A 16,738-nucleotide genomic window follows, 5' to 3' on the forward strand; every position below is an offset into this window, starting at 1 on the left:
GATTTTGCCAAATATAGCATTTGCTGGGTTTCTATAAGCACAGCCCTGATTTAAAAAAAAAAATCCCTGGATTTGGTCAAAATACAGGAAGGAATGACAATGTGTTTTGTTTTCTTTTTTGAGACAAGGTCTTGAGGCCGGCCTTGAACTCGAGATCCTCCCGCCTCAGCCTCCCGGGTGCTGGGATTATAAGGAGGTGCTACCAAGCCCGGCCTGAGTAAATGGAGCTCTGATCCATGGCACGGAGTGACAGAAGCCAGACACGAAGGCCACACGTCTGAGACCCCACTAACAGGAAATGTGCAGAGACGGAAGCAGACTCATGGCTGCCGGGGCTGGAGGAGGGACGGGAAGTGAACGCTGATCAGGATGGGGGCTCCTGGGAGGGCAGAAGGGACGCAATCCCGGGGGCTTCCTGGAGGAGGTGGACCCTGCAAGTGACATCCCTGGGGTCTCGCTGAAAGTCTGTCCCCGCCACCCCAGTGGGACAGCCCAGGGTTTCACTGCCTCTTTCAAGGGCTCATTTTCAGAAAGCCTTGGGAACGGGGACGAGGGACAGGACAGATTCCCGAATTCCCTCCTGGAGACTCAGTTTACCCTCGGGCCAAGGGGTGACCTGCAGGCTGGGGTGCGGCTCAGGGGCGAGTGCAGTCCTGGCAGCCGTGTGGACCTTCCTTGGTCCCCAGCACCGCGGGGAAAATACAGAAATATAGACGTGATGACACCATGATCCACACTGGTGCAGTCAACAACCCCAGCAACTGCACAAGCCGGGCCCATCCCCATTTGCCCATCCCATTGGGGAGGGGGTGGTCTCTTATTTCTGTCCCACCTCCCAGAAAACCAGGGCAGGTGGGGGGACAGGGTAAACGGGCAAAGTCTGCCATGTTGGGCTACGTGGCTTTGGGCCGGTCATCAACCATCATGGCGAGGCAGGGTGGAGCACAGCTGCTCACATCATGGCCACCAGGAAGCAGAGGGAGAAGACAGGCCCTTTAGAAGGCCACGCCCCTCCAAGACCACACCCATCGAGGCCACGCCCCCCGTGACACGCCCTCGTGAGACCACGCCCCTCTTAAAAGACCACACCCGTTGAGGTTGCGCCCTCAGAAGCCACGCCCCTTTCCGGCCACACCCATCTAAGGTCATGCCCCTGTGAGGCCATGCCCCTTTGAAGATCACGTGCTTCCAAGGCCCTATTCCCCAAGGCCACGCCCCTCAAAGGCCACACCCCTTCCCAGGACACACTCGCTGAGGCCACGCCTCTTCGAGGCCACACCCCCTCGGAGACCACGCCCACCCAAGGCCACACCCTTCAAGCCATGCGCCCAACGGCCTAACTCACTCACACTAAGCCCCGCCTCTTAAAGGTCCCACCACCTTCCCATAGCTGGGGACCCAGCCATTGGGGACACTCCAGACCCAAACTGTAGTCATCACTGTGGGTGACAAATGTGTTCGGTCATCGCTGGAACCCCAAAGCAGCCAAGAGGTGCACAAATGGGCGTGGCCACGTGTCCATGACACTTTAAGGGACATCAGAATTTGAATGTCAAATATTCTTTTCTTTCTCATTTTCTTGTTTTGCAGCACTGGGCGTTGAACGTAATGTTATTTTAACAGATTTTTCACTTTTTAAAAAGTCAGGGGCTGGTGGGGTGGCTCAGCAGTGAGAGCGTCTGCCTAGCGAGGGCAAGGCCCTGAGTTCAAATCCCAGCGCTGCCAAAAAAATCAAATTAAAGCCAGTGCGGTGGCTCACGCCTGTAATCCCAGCTACTCAGGAGGCAGACATCAGGAGGATCGCGGTTCGAAGCCAGGCCAGGGAAATCGTTCTCAAGCCCCTATCTCAAAAAACCCTTCACAAAAGAAGAGCTGGTGGAGTGCCTTGAGGTGAAGGCCCTGAGTTCAAACCCCAGCACCGCAAAAAACAAAACAGAGAAAAGGCAGAGGGGGTGCAACCTGCCTCTGAGGACAGAGCTGGGGGACCCCGCTGGCCCTCCAGGGGGACAGAGTCAGAGCACTGGGAGCCAGGGGAGGGAGGGGAAGCAGCTCTGGGGACCGTGTTTCCTGTTGGGGTGACCCGCCACCTGCACCGCCATGGAGGTGACCCCCAGCACCCCGAGCGGCCGAGGCCCCCCCCCGGCTCTGAGTGGCCCCAGCCCTGCAGGCTGGTGTCCCCGTCACCCTGCGGGGAGGCCATGTGCACTTGGAGAGAGGGGCTGGGCAGGCCTCGTCCCCTTCGTCCCCGTGTCACCGTGTCACCGTCACCGCGTGGCCGGGCTGGCCTGCAGCTGCAGGACATTTCCGGACTTGACAGCAGGCCAGGCTGCTGGAGCCGCACGGTCTCGCCGCTGTTCCTGGCCGGGCACAGGGGGGTGACACGGGGCCCGGGTAAAAATAACCCGGCTATATAAGGACAGCCGCAGCCCGGGCCGCACTCCACAGCCACCGCCGTCCGAGCAGGTGGCCCTGGGCCTGGCCGGCCGGGGAAGTCATGGCCGAGTCAAGCTCTCAAACGGAGTCACCGCTGTGGGCTGCTGAGTCCTTGTCCCCTGAGGCTGTGACACAGGCCTGGGCAGATGTGAGTCCAGCTGGGCCTGGCTGGAATGCTGGTGGCCTGGGTTCGAATCCCGACTCCGACTCTTGGACCCGGGCCTCGGTTTTCTCACCTGTGAAATGGGCCCAGCGCTGGCTGGAGTGTTGTTACCGGGCCAGGAGTCATCGTCATTTCCAGGCTTGGGTTTTTTAACCCTGCTGGGAAAGGCAGGGGACCGGGCTTAACCATGGTCTCACTTGTCAGGGATTTCTGTTGGTTTTTTTCAATTTCTTTTTTTCCTTCTAGGTTTTTGCTTTTGGTTTTTCAGTCTAGCCCCAAACTCCTGGACTCAAGCGGCCCCCGGCCTCAGCCCCCTGAGTAGCTGGGATTATACATGCCTGGCTTGTCTGTCAAGATGGGGTCTCGCTAACTTTTGGCCTCAAACGTTGACCCTTTCAATTTCCCCCTCCTGAGCAGCTGGGATTACAGGCATCAGCTTTTAAGAGACAGGGTCCCAGCTGGGCGCCCATGGCTCATGTCTCTAATCCCAGCTATCCAGGAGGCAGAGACCAGGAGGATTGTGATTTGAGGCCAGATCAGCAAATAGCCAATCAAGCCCAGTACTGGCAAAAATTAATTAATTGACTAATAGTGATAAGCAGGAGAGCTAGCGCCTTCATTCCTGGGAGAAGGTGACGTCCTTCTTCAACCCTTGCTCCCGGAGAGGGACGCCAGGCCCCCTGCGGTCATGAGGAGGAAACGAGGCTGCAGGGTCGAAGCCCTGAGTTCAAATCCCAGTCCCACCATAAAAAAGCCCCATCTCTGCTGCCCCCTGGCCTTGAACCTGGGGCTCCAGCGATTGTCCCCTTAGCCTCCTGGGTCACTGGACACAAGTGACGGCCACCCCACCTGGCTTAGTGTCAACTTTTTTTTTTTAATTTTCAAAACATCTCTCAACTTGGGTTCCTGCAGGAAGGTGTGGTGAGCGAGGACGCTCGGGGTCTCAGGACTCTTTGAAGGTCCCCAGCTGGCTCAGGTGACAAATGATCTAAATTTGTCATCACCCCAGGCTGCCGGGGGGCTGGGGACCGCAGGGGTGGCGGGGACAGCCGTGGACAGAGCTGCCATGGCCCCCGGGCACCACCGTCTGAGTCAGGCTTCCTCGAATTCACAGGGAGGCCGGGGCCGGAAGCGTGGCTCAGAGGGACGGTGACACACGCCAAGCCGTCACACTGCTGTCCCTCCATTCCTGGATCCAACACCCGAGGCTGAGAGAGTCAGGCAGCGTCCATGACAACACCGAGGTCACCGCCCCATGTCCACCGGGGACACCTCCACGGCCGGGTCACCAGCCGTCACAGGGGCCCAGAGGTTGGGGACGCGTCTCTTATTTGGTACGTATTTAGAAAGTTCATAGTCGGGCCGGTGTCGTGCCTCACACCTGTAATCCCAGCTGTGTGGGAGGCAGAGATCAGGAGGAGCACAGTTCAAAGCCAGCCCCGGGCAAATAGTTCCTGAGGCCCCATCTCAAAAAACCATTCACAAAACAGGGCTGGTGGAGTGGCTCAGGCGAAGGCCCTGAGTTCAAACCCTAGTACCACAAAAAAAGAGAGACCCCATCTCAACCAGTAAAGCCAGGTGCAGGGTGCATCTCTGTAATCCTAGTTACATGGGAGGCATAAATAGGAAGATTGAGTTTCAGATCGGCTGGGCATAAACGTGAGACCCTACCTCAAAATACGACCTAAAAGCAAAACAGGGCTGGCGGAGTGGCTCAGCTGATCCAGCACCAGCCTAGTGACTGTGAGGCCCTGAGTTCAAATCCCAGTATCACCAAAAAGTCCACTGCTGCCAAGCAAAACCTCACATGAACCTGGGCCTCCTGTGCTCTACTGTGAAGGGTTTTTTCGAGATGGGGGGGTCTCACAAACTATTTGCTGGGGGCTGGCCTCGAACCGTGATCCTCCTGATGTCTGCCTCCTGAGTAGCTGGGATTACAGGCGTGAGCCACCGCGCCCGGCTCTACACGGGCTTTCGTTCACTGCAAGGAACGCACCAGCGACGGCCTTTTATGTAGAGGTCCGGCCCTCCGCAGCTCACGCGGGGAAGCAGCCTGGCTTAAGTTGGGGCTGTGCCTCAGTTTCCCCCTTGTGCGAGGAAGAGTGGAAAGACCCTGCCCGACTGGCTCACGGCAGGCCTTCGGCGACCCCTAGCTTTCACCCTCGTCCCGCCAGCTCACACAAGTGGCCATTTTACTCTCAGGCCTCTGACGTCTATTTCGGGAGAGGAAAGGAGGAAAACAGCTCGGCCCGATTCACATGTTTCCAAAAACTGCGTTTTCAGTGGAAAAAAAGTCTGGGGTTTTTTTTTTGGTTTTTTGGGGTTTTTTTACAGTCTTAAGAAAACCCTGACTGTTAAGCCGGGGTCTGCCGTACACGGGAGGCTATTTTTAGTGCCTGGGGACACACACTCCTGTAATTTGGGAAGAGAAGGGTGGCTGTGTCCCCGTCCCCAGGGGACACAGCCGTGTGTACAGAAGCCGCCTAAAATATTTCAGGACATTCCTGCACAGGGCGGCAGACATCACCGTCCAGGCGGGGAGCAGGGAGGGGACGGAGAACATTTGAAGAGTTCAAAATGGCTCGAAGCTGGGCATGGCTGCGCCTGCCTGTAATCCCAGCCTCCCGAGACCAGGAGGACGCGGTTCAACGCAGGCAATCCCATCTCAACCAGCACATTGAGGGTGGCGGGGTGCTCCTGTAATCCCGGCCACTCGGCGGGGCACCTCGGGGGCAGCAGAGGGAGGACAGGGGAGTCAGGCGCTGGCCGGGTCCCCATCCTCCCCGAGGCCAGCGATGAGGGGACTCCAGCCGTAGCTGTCACCAACCATCCACGGGGACACGTGGGTCACCTCCTCCTTCTCTGTCGTTCTGTGCCACGCCGCCTCCTGCTGGCGGCCGGGATTACAGGCGTGCCCCACCACGCCCGCTCCATTCCGCTCACGCCGGAGGCGGCTGCACACACGGGGCCGATTGTGTACCTCATCTGAAAAAGGGTCACACGGGCATTTGTGGGGCGCCTGCTGCATGCCGGGCCCCCCGGAAGCAGCGGCAATGGGGACCCTGTCACTTTGGGCAGCCAGGTCGGGGAGCGACAGGTGGGCGGCCATGGACCCAGGGCCCATCGGTCGGGGAGGTGTGTGGGGCCCCTGGCACCTCCCAGAGCAGGGACGGGGCTCTGTCCTTGTCCTGAAAGCCGGGGAGCCGTGTGCATCGGGGACAGACATCTGTGCCCTGAAATCCTGGCTGTCACCCGCCATGGCCTCAAGATCCCCCCAAACACTGGCCACTGGGGACATGGGGTGTCCCCAGAGCCCCCGAGCCAGATTCGCCGTGGACTGTGTCATTTTGGCTAGTTTTGTCCCCAAAGGGTGCGGGTGGCATTGTGCCTACCGGCCACACGGGGACCCGGTGTCACTCGGTGTCACACACGGCAGCCACGGTGTGCCACGGGACGAAGGCGTCGGGTTATCTGGGACCAAACCCTCCATGGTCGCAAATCCATCAGCCGGCCTGCTGCCACCTTTCCACGTGTCCCCTTTGGGCTCGATGACAAAAGCCAGTGGTCACCGGGAGGCCCTGCTCTCAGCTGTGGCCCCGGGGACACAGCTCTCACGACATGGAACCACCGTCTTGGAAGGAGGGACACTGCAGATGTCCCTACAGATGGGGACACGGGGACAAGGCCACCCTGCCCCCATGTAGATCTGTCCAGTGGCCATCTGAGTGTCCTCTGAGTGTCCCTGTCTCCCCGGTCCCCAGCCTCACAGGGGTGAGGTGGACACTCAGGTCACTCTGACCTTTCATACGATCCCAATTCCTGTGGGCTGGTGTCCGCCCACACCTGGTGCAAACCCTCGAGTGCGGGGGACCAGGCCTCAGGTGTGGTCACAATTACGTAGGTGACGCTCTGAGGCAAAGGCGGAACTGAAGGCCCACGTCAGTCAGTTCGTTCCCAGTCCACTGGGAGGGTGGCCCCGCTGGGTGGGCCTGGCCTAGTCAGGTGAGTGCTTGGACGGCAGCGGTGCGCTGCGGCTCCTGTGTCGGAGCGGAATGAGTTTTGCTTATCGCGAAGGAAGCCGTGGGGTGGAGCCGAGTTCCTCAGCACACGAACAGACTCGCAAGCGCACCCTCGGCAAAGGCTAAGATGGTGCTCACGCCTGTAGTCCCAGCTACTGGGGAGGCTGAGAGCGGGACGATGGCAGTTTGAGGTCAGTGCAAGCAAACAGTTCTCAAGAGACCCCATCTCCACATTGACCAGAGCAAAGTGGACTGGAGGTGTGGCCCGAGTGTGCAGTCCTGAGTTCAAAGCCCAGTCCCACCAAAACCAAACAAAAGCAAGCATGTGATAAATAAATGAATGCATGGAGTGAGGCAGAGGCAGGGAGTCCACCTGCCCGTGCTGAAAGAAACTCTGGTCCCAAGCATCTCGGTGACACTGTGGCAGCAGCTGGGGTGGCCATGACTTCCCAGCATGTGACATGTTTTCTACACAGTTCCTGAGGCCGAGTGCACACAAGGGCTGTGTGCAACAGTACAGCTGGGGAGAGAGAGGAAAAATTCAGGGACTTACAGGCACGCACTACCGTGCTCAGCCCACCATTGTGAGGTCTCTACTGGGAGAAACAGGCAGGTACTTCTTTGTGAGGGAGACACTGCCCTGCTTGAGCCGCTCACCAGCCGGTTTTTGTGCATTGGGATTTTTTAGATAGGGTCTCACTTTTTGCTCAGGCTGGCCTCGAACTGTGATCCTCCAGATCTCTGCCTCTGAGTGGCTAGGATTACAGGCGTGAGCTACCGGTGCCCAGCCAAACTAGGGATTTCTGATCAGCAACTGCCCCTGAGCCTAGGACCACAGCCTGGCAGGAGACGTAAATGAAAAATTACAAGAATATCACTTATCCAATCCTCTGCCGGTAACGGACAGCATCAGCCAATGAGAGACGGGCCTGATCAGTCATTGTAGCACCAGCCAATCCCAGGCATGCTCAGGCATTAGTGACCTCCCGCCAATCCCAGACAAGTGTGATCAGTCATCACGGCCCCAGCCAATCACGGTCAGCGCAGCACCAGCCAATCACAGTCCACCCGGTCCTGTTTCACAGGGCTCACAGCAAACAGAGTGTGGAGGTCCAGGGGCCCAGGAAAAATCCCGTGGTCCGATGAGGGACGCCTGTAGTCCCAGCTACTGGGGGAGGGGGGCTGAGGCAGGAGGATGGCTTGAGCCAGGAGTTCAAGGCCAGCCTGGGCCACAGAGCCAGACAGCTCAAAAAAGAGAAAAAGAGCAGGCCTGGGAGTGGCTCAAGAGGTAGTCGCCTGCTTAGCAAGCGCGAGACCCTGAGTTCAAATCCTGGTGCCACCAAACAAGGTTTAAATTAAAAAGTTTACTGCAGCCAGGCGCTGGTGGCTCACGCCTGTAATCCCAGCTACTCAGGAGGCAGAGATCAGGAGGATCGAGGTTCGAAGCCAGCCCAGGCAAACAGTTCACAAGACCCTATCTTGAAAAAAAACAACACAACAAAGGGCTGGTGGAGTGGCTCAAAGTGAAGGCGCTGAGTTCAAGTCCCAGTACTACAAAAAAAAAGAAAAGGCCACACATGTGACTGCCCCGCAGGCCACCACCAGGGCATGGCACAGTCTCAGAACTCATCTGTGGCAAGAGTGACACGGGACTGTGCTACCCATGAAGCTGAGGACTGAGGCTCAGAGAGGCTAAGCGGCTTGCCTAAGGCCACACAGCAAAGGAGACGCCGACGTTCCTGTTTCACTCCGTGCCTTGGTGGCTGCGTTGGCTGAGCCCCGCTGGAGCGTCTCACAGTGTCCTGGGAGGTCCTGGGTGGCGGCCACAGTCCCTCTGTCACATCTGAAAGGCGGGGAGGGGACCGTGCTGGAGGAGAGTAGGAGCCACCGCACCAAGCAGGTGGCTTCCAGCAAGTGATCCCCTGACGACTCCAAAGGCCACAGTGCAAACTTCAGGGATCAGCCGGCTGCTCACGCTGGGGACAGCCAGGCCTCCGTCCCGGCCCACAGGCCACCACGCACGGAGCGAGACCCGACTTCAGTGAGCTCTTTCCGCTGTGTGACCGGAGGCCACACGCAACCTCTCTGGGCCTCGGTGCGTTAGGATGAGAGGGAGGTGCAGTGTGGCCGGCCGGCCTCGAGGCTCCTGGGCTGCTTCTGAAGTGCCCAGTGTCCTCCCTGTGTCTCCTTTGTCATTCTTTTTTAATTTTGGCGGCACCGGGGTTTGAACTCAGGGCCCTGCACTTGCTCGGTCCCTCCTCCAGCTCTTTTTGCTTTCGTGATTTTTTGGACAGGGTCTCCTGTTTTTGCCCCGGGGTGGCCTGGATGGCATCCTGTTGCCCTACCGGGAGCTGGGATGACAGGCACAAGCCACCAGGTCCCAGAGTATTAATTGAGACGAGGTCTGAAGCATTTTTTTTTCCCAGCTGGCCTCAAACCACAATCCTCCCAATGTCTGCCTCCCAACTAGCTGGGATTACAGGTGTGAGCCACCATGCCTGGCCCTATGTCCTGCCTCCTAATAACACAGAGTGATCTCATCAATAGGACCCTGATTTCCACAGCAAAGATGTCCTTTTCACCTAAGGTCACATTCACAGATGGACGTGGGTGTCACCTTAAAGCAGGGGACATCCAACCCAATGCTCACAGTGACAGGCAGGTCTGTGGGAACCAGGCCAAGGCAGACAAAGTGGAGAATCCTACAGGAGGGGCTCCAGGGAGACAGTCACTCAGTCACTCAACCATCCACCTCCTGAGTGTTTACTGAGCACCTATCGTGTGCCGTTGGAACACAGTGGTCCTGTGCACACTCCATACTGGTGGCTGCAGAAAAAGGCGACAGGTGCCTAAAAGTAACAACCAATGGTGAGAAGTGTGCAGGGGAGAAAAAAAGGGAAAAGAGCCGGCTGTGGCTGTAGTCCCTGTAGTTCCAGCACCCGGAAGGTGGAACCGGGCAGGAGGATCAGGGTCCAGATTGGCCTGGACAAAAAGCAGGAAGCCCTATCTGAAACATCAAATAAAGCCCCCACAGGTGACACACTTATTTTCTCTGAGGCAGGGTCTCCCTGTGTGACACGGGCTGGCCTGAAACTCGCCATCCTCCTGCCTCAGCCTCAGGAGTGCTGGGATTACAGGTGTGCGCCACCTCGCTCAGCTTCCAGGTCAGCAGCTGCCCGCCGCCCTGACTGCCTGCTCCCAGGTGACACCTTGCTCTCCCGCTAATACCCACACGGCTCTCGCTTGGATTCCCTCCAGATGCTGCCTCACTCCCTCCCATGTCACCTCCTGGGCGAGGGACAGTACCTCACCACCTCCCCTCCCCCACCCACTGCCGCTTCCTCTCTCTTCCTTCCAAATTCCCATTTCTCTTCCTGACCCCGGCCCTGACATTTCCTCCCCCAGTACAGTGGCAGTCTCCAGGGGCAGGAACTCGGTCCCCAGAGCCCACCCAGGGCAGCAGCCACAAGAGTGACAGTCCCTGGTCAGCTGAGCTATGGCAGTGGGGGGGGGACACAGGTGGCCTTCTGAGGTCCCTGGAGGAGTGACTGTCACCGATGTCCTCTGAGCTGCTTCACTTACACGAGTCAGTAAAGACAGCCAGCTTGCCAGACCTCTGACCTCTCCCAGCCAGCACCCCTGCCTCAGTTTCCCTGCACTTGCAGGTGTGTGGGAATTTAAACACTGTTTTCTTTTGTTTTTTCTGTGATTTGGAGCCTCCCACTGGCAACCCTGCTGCCTCTACGTCCCGCGTGTGGGATTACAGGCATGCACGACCACGCCCGGGGAGGGGGGGCTTACATTTCTTGACGTTATCCCGTAAGTTTTTTTTTTTTAATTTTTTGGCACACAAACACCGAGGGGTCCCAGGGATCGCGGGGACCCCTGAGCCCCCCGCCCCGGGAGGAGTCTGCATGCGAGCCGGTGCACCCCGGGCTTGCAGGGAGGCGCGGGGATCTCCGCCCCCCCCACTCCCCATCACCCCCCCTCCCGCTGTTGTGCGGCGCGTGTTGACGCGGTCGCCATGGCGACGGCGGGGGGCGTGGCCGGCGGCGCGCGCAGGGCCCGGGCGGCCACAGTGGCCACGGCCGCCGCCGCCCGCCCGGCTTTTATACCGCGGCTAAATTTAGGCTGCGCCCGGAGCTCGTCCCCATCCGGGACGCGTTTCCGCCGCCGCCGCCGTGGCCCGGCCCCCGCGCGCGCCAAGCCTATAAGGCCGAGGCCGGGCCGGGCCGCGGCCACACAGCACAGCCGTCCCCGCGGTGTCCCCCGCAGCCACCCACCGTCACCCCCGTCCACCCACCGTCACCCCGCACCCGCCCGGCCATGGCGCTGAGCGAGCCCATCCTCCCGTCCTTCTCCACCTTCGCCAGCCCGTGCCGCGAGCGCGGCCTCCAGGAGGTGAGCGCGGCGCGGGAGACCGCGGGCGGCGGGGGCACAGACCGCGGGCGGCGGGATGGAAGCCGGTGGGCGGCGGCGGGGACAGCGGAGTGGACCGCGGGCGGCGGGAGGTCAGACCGCGGGCGGCGAGGGCTGCGGGAGGCGACCCGCGGGCCCGGCTCACGCGCTGGCGCCCTGTCCCCCGCAGCGCTGGCCGCGCCCCGAGCCTGAGGCCGGTGGCACGGACGAGGACCTCAACAGCGTGCTGGACTTCATCCTGTCCATGGGGCTGGACGGTCTGGGCCCCGAGGCCGCCCCCGAGCCGCCGCCGCCGCCGCCGCCGCCCGCCTTCTTCTACCCCGATCCCGGCGCGCCGCCGCCCTATGTCGGCCCCGCGGGCGGCCTGGTGTCCGAGCTGCTGGACGCGCCGCCGGGCCCCGCGCTGCACGGCCGCTTCCTGCTGGCGCCGCCCGCGCGCGCGGTCAAGGCCGAGCCCCCCGAGGTGGACGGCGGCGCCTACGGCTGCGCGCCCGGCCTGGCCCGCGCGCCCCGGGGCCTGAAGCGCGAGGGCGGCGCGGCGGCAGCCGCCGCGTGCCTGCGAGGCCCGGGAGGCCGCCCGCCGCCGCCGCCGCCGCCGCCGCCGCCCGACACGCCGCCGCTCAGCCCCGACGGCCCCGCACGCCTGCCCGCGCCCGGCCCGCGCGCCCCCTTCCCGCCACCGCCGCCGGCCTTCGCAGGCCCCGGCTACGGCGTCCCCGGGCCCGGGCTGCACTACGGGCCTCCGACCCCCGCCGCCTTCGGTCTCTTCGACGACGCGGCGGCCGCCGCCGCTGCCCTGGGCCTGGCGCCCCCGACCGCCGCCGCCGCCCGCGGGCTCCTCACGCCCCCCGCGTCCCCGCTGGAGCTGCTGGAGGCCAAGCCCAAGCGCGGCCGCCGCTCCTGGCCCCGCAAGCGCACGGCCACGCACACCTGCAGCTACGCGGGCTGCGGCAAGACCTACACCAAGAGCTCGCACCTCAAGGCGCACCTGCGCACGCACACAGGTAGGACGCGCGCGGCCGCGGAGGGGGCGTGGCTCCGGCGCGCGCGCGGGGGCACGGAGGGGGCGTGGCCTCGGGCGCGCGCGGGATTGGGCGAGACGAGCCCCCTGGGGGCGGGGCGCGCGCGCGCTGAAGCCCGCCCGAAGGGGCGTGGCCCGACCGGAGGGGGCGTGGCCGTTAGAGTGAGGAGGGGGCGCGCGCTGGGGGCGTGGCTAAGTGGACACTGGGACCGGCCACAGCGCAAGCCTGGGGTCCACGGGGAACAGGGTGCAGGTATTTGAGGGGGGGCGCACAGTTAGGACCCCAAGGGAGTCCCCATCTCAATGTGAGGGAGGGGCTGCACGCTGAAGTCCCCTCTGGGACCATGGGGTAGGTGCCTAGCACACCTAGGGGGACCCTGTGTGTGGAGAGCTGGAGAGAGGTCACCCTTAGGACGTCTGTGAGGACATGGCTGCAGACCCCGGGTGGTGGGCTGTACTCTGAACCCGCAGGGAGAGAGGATCAGGAGATCAGATCAGGAGGGTGGGAGACCTGTATGGTGGCAAAGCTGCAGGGCACTGGAAGCCACCATCTGGGCAAGTGTCCTTGAAGGGAGACTGAGGACCCCTCTTGTCCCCTCCCCGCAGGCGAGAAGCCATACCACTGCAACTGGGACGGCTGCGGCTGGAAGTTCGCGCGCTCAGACGAGCTCACGCGCCACTACCGCAAGCACACGGGCCACCGGCCGTTCCAGTGCCACCTGTGCGACAGGGCCTTCTCACGCTCGGACCACCTGGCCCTGCACATGAAGAGGCACATGTAGCCAGGACGCCCCCGCCACCCGTGCACGGCCGTGGCAGGCCCCATGAGCTGGCACTGGCCCCTTCCTAAACTGTGACTGGTATTTATTGGACCCTGGTGACCCGGCTGGGCAGTTGTGGCCATGACAAATGATGCCACCTCCCCGGCCCACATTGTGACTGAAGGCCCGGTGGGAGAAGCCACCCTTCTCGACGAGTTTTGTTTTCAAAATGGTGCAATAATAATTGTGACTTCCGCCCACGGCCAGCACTAGAGGACGCAGGCTGGGTGCCCCGTGAGCAATCAGCCCCATGTGTACTGTCGGCGACATTTTTATAATAGTGTACATAGTGACTGTGACAGATATTGTATTGCTGTAAATACGGGAGACAAGAGGGCATTTTGGCTGCCTGGTTTTTTTTTTTTTTTTATATAAGAAGTGTCTTGCTGGTTTTTTTATTAAAATGAAAACTTTTGCATCTTTTGGAAAAAAAGAAAATCTCAGCTCTGGTCTGGCTGTGTGGAGGTTGGGGACCCTGGGGAGGGGACAGGACAGAGGAGCCAGTTCTGGTGGATGACTGCCTGGCATATGCAGGATGTGAGAAGGGTTTTGTGCCCCACCAGAGTGGCAGCTGTGGTCCCCAGCTGCCAGGACCTGTGGGTTTTCCATAATTTAAACACTGCATTTTAAGACCGAGGACGGGTTATTTTAAGGTTCTTTGAGCCATAAATTGGCCTCTTTTTCCCTAGAACTGGGGAAAGTTCTGGTCCTACTGACGTGGCCTCTTCAGTGCTGAAAAAAAACCAAAAAACAAAACTTTACCTCTTTCTGGAAGTTTCTGAGGTTTTAGCCAAACTTCTGGAGTACACAGGCTTTGGTTGGTTGGTTGGTTGGTTTCGGTACTGGGGTTTGAACTCAGGGCTGTCACCTTGAGCCACTCCACCAGCCCTTTTTTTTGTGTGTGTTGAAGGGCTTTTTTGAGACAGGGTCTCTCGAACGATTTGCCCCAGCTGGCTTTGAACCGTGATCCTCCTGATCTCTGCCTCCTGAGTAGCTGGGATTACAGGCGTGACCACCGGCACCCAGCAGGTTTTTTTTTTTTAAAGGAATAAAATGCAACATGCTTTGCCCTGTAGGGGGACTGTCTGTTTTCCAGATGGGGAAACTGAGGCCAGGTCTGTGCCTCCCGAGGGTCTCCGACCCCGTTCTGGCTTTTTGCAGCAATGCACCTGCTGTTTGCACAGGATGGAGGACTGGGAGACCCTCCAGAAAGAGTCCCAGCATGCAGGGGTGCCCCTGCTTCTCCCAGAGGTGACCCACCTGGGGACACAGCTGTACCTACCCTGGGCGAGGCGATGGCTGCTCCCAGGCCACCCCTGGGCCTTCCCCTATCTCTCCTGGGTATCCATGGCTCAAACCGTTTCCAGAAAGTGAAAATAGCTTTGTGAGCAAAGCAGTTTGAAAACACTGTCACCGTGTTGCGACACAGGCTGGGATTCCCTCCCTCCCTCTGTCCTTCCTCCCCCAGGCCACAGCCTGGAACCAGCTGAGTGCTGTTGGGTAATCCAGAAAGCAGAACCGGGGCGCTCTGATTCATCTCTGCAGTCAGTACCCGGCTCGCTTCCGCGGGTGGCCAGGGAGTGGCTCTGAGTGGCTGGTCCCCTTCTGCCGGTGACTTCTGCAAAAGATGGGGCCTCAGGACATCGAGGTGGCCCGGCCACCCAGGCACATAGCTCCTGCGTACTCAGAGCACAGAGTCCATTCCAGGGTCTCCAGCGTCCCCTGCCGAGTGACAGCTCCCAGCTCTAAAGCCAGTGCCTGTTCTAAAGTCCCTTGCAGGTGTCCCCTGGAGGTCTCACGTCAATTACGGCCAGTTGTAAAGCGTCCCAGGCTGTTGAGTTTCAATTTCCTGCATGCCCCTAACGGATAGCACAAAAGCGTCATCCTGGGAGGCCCAGCTGTGTGTTTCAGCGACAGTCACCGGCTCAGCCAGCGCTGGGTCACACAGACAGATGACAGAAACACGTGTGTCATGAATCCTCCCCTTTGTGTGTGTGTGGGGGGGCTGTTTCTGCTTTGTGGCGGGTCACTTGCACATGTCCTCCTTCTTTCCACAGTGACAAGCATTTTTTCCACAGCGTTTTACCCGGTGGTGTTTTCATGATCGCTGTTCACAGCTGCATACTACTCCACTCAGCCAGGCCCAGACACGGTCCCTGCGTCTGAGGGTCCCGGATGTGCGTGTGCAAGCCACCATGGGCCAAAAATATTCAGGGCAAAATGGCATCTGTACTTAACATGTCCCCTACAAACTAGATGTGACACAATGTCCATAGCACATACGTTGCATAAGTGTGACATGAGGCAAGTCCACAGAGGACATGAGCAGATTCTGTGCAAAGCCACGCCGTGTCACCGTGTCACAGAGGGGATCCTGCAGCTGACACCCACCCCCCACGACGCTCAGGTCTCCAGCTGAGTGTCCCGGTGGGGCGAGAGAGCGGCTGTGACACTGTCACCCGGGTGTGGTGATGGGGAAGAAGCAGGGCATTTCCTGTATTTGTGGGGCCCAGCACCCTGCGGGCTGCAGGAGCTGTGGGGGAGGGGAGCCACCCAGCACGGTGACAGGTGACAGCGGCTGCTCCTTGACTCAGCACGGGCCACGCGGCTGAGTCACCGCCACCTTCCCGGAGCGCCAAGGCCCCAGGCCACCGCGGAGCTGCACGGGCACAGGTGGCCCGGCCTTGCAAGCAGGGACAGGTGGCAGTGGATCCTTCTCGGTGTCCCTGGCCTCCCTCAGGTCAGTCCCACCGAAAGCATCGCCACGCATTGTCCAGTGTCACCTGACGCGGGCGCACCTGTCGCGGCGTGAGCTGCACCCCGTGGTGACGCAGCCCGTGTGTGTCCGGGGACGGGGCAGGGTCCAGTGAGGCGCTGGCACAGATTGGGGCCACCACGGAACGGGGGACCTGAACCGCAGTCTCCCAAGTAACGAGCAAAACGATTCCCAACCACCGCCACCACTCACGTTTGGGGCCAGGTCACCACGGGGTGCGGACTGCCTGAGTCTTCACGGCCCCGTACGTCTCCAGCCTCTGCCAGCGGCCAGGGCCACCTGTCCCCACCGGCACAGTCACCGTGTAGGTGACTCCCTCAGAGCTGCCCTGCTGTTTGATGTCCCGTGCCTCAGTTTCCTTGTCTGGAAAATGGGGTGCACTGTGGAGAGCGAGTGAGTGGGAGTCAGCACCCAGCACCGAGGTGTGGCTGTCACTTGCGTCCCCGTGTCCCTGTGAGGCTGAGGTCCCTGTGCCTGAGGTCTAGGTCTCTTTATTGCTCTCATTCTCTCTCTCCCTCTCTCTCTCCCTCTCTCCCTCCCTCTCTCTCTCTCCTCTCTCCCTCTCTCGCTCTCTCCCTCTCTCTCTCTCTCTCCCTCTCTCTCTGCCTTCCTCCCTCTCTCTCTCTCCCTCTCTCTCTCTGTCCCTCTCTCTCCCTCTCTCGCTCTCTCTCGCTCTCTCTCCATCACCAGATTCTCCTCACATCTCAGCCCCGTGCCAGGCCTGACAAACACCCACAAATGACTCAGATGTGACTCAGCCTCCAACCTCGGCCCAGGCTCGTGCCAAAATGTCTGTTGAATGACTAACAAACGCCGAGCTGAATGCGGCCCTGCCACCTGGGCCAGCTGTTGTCACCCGGGGGAATCCTGAACTGATGCTCTCTCTCCCGGGTGGGGGTGCGACCCCAGCTTTACCTTCTTGCACATTTTGGTTTGTTTGCTCATTTATTTTGAAGCAGGAGCTGGCTCTGTGGCCCAGGCTGGCCTGGAACTCGCGATCCTCCCGAGCCACGGCACAAAGTGGGAGCGGAAAGTGGGGCTCGGAGTGGGAGGAGTCGCCCGGGATCCCGTGGCGGGTGCAGGCGG

The 16,738-nt window shown here is 60.4% G+C and overlaps 1 protein-coding gene across 1 annotated transcript; it reads left to right on the forward strand.

Annotated features, from left to right (window-relative positions):
* The first annotated feature begins 10,815 nt into the window (after positions 1 to 10,815).
* On the forward strand, positions 10,816 to 16,086 carry Klf2 (KLF transcription factor 2). The gene is made up of 3 exons (XM_020167752.2): positions 10,816 to 11,016; positions 11,204 to 12,038; positions 12,662 to 16,086. The coding sequence occupies exons 1-3, from the start codon at positions 10,942 to 10,944 to the stop codon at positions 12,835 to 12,837; spliced, it is 1,086 nt and encodes a 361-aa protein (XP_020023341.2). The 5' UTR covers positions 10,816 to 10,941; the 3' UTR covers positions 12,838 to 16,086.
* The last annotated feature ends 652 nt before the right edge of the window (positions 16,087 to 16,738 follow it).

Source organism: Castor canadensis, chromosome 14, assembly GCF_047511655.1.
Source record: "Castor canadensis chromosome 14, mCasCan1.hap1v2, whole genome shotgun sequence".
Classification (NCBI taxonomy): Eukaryota; Metazoa; Chordata; class Mammalia; order Rodentia; family Castoridae; genus Castor; species Castor canadensis.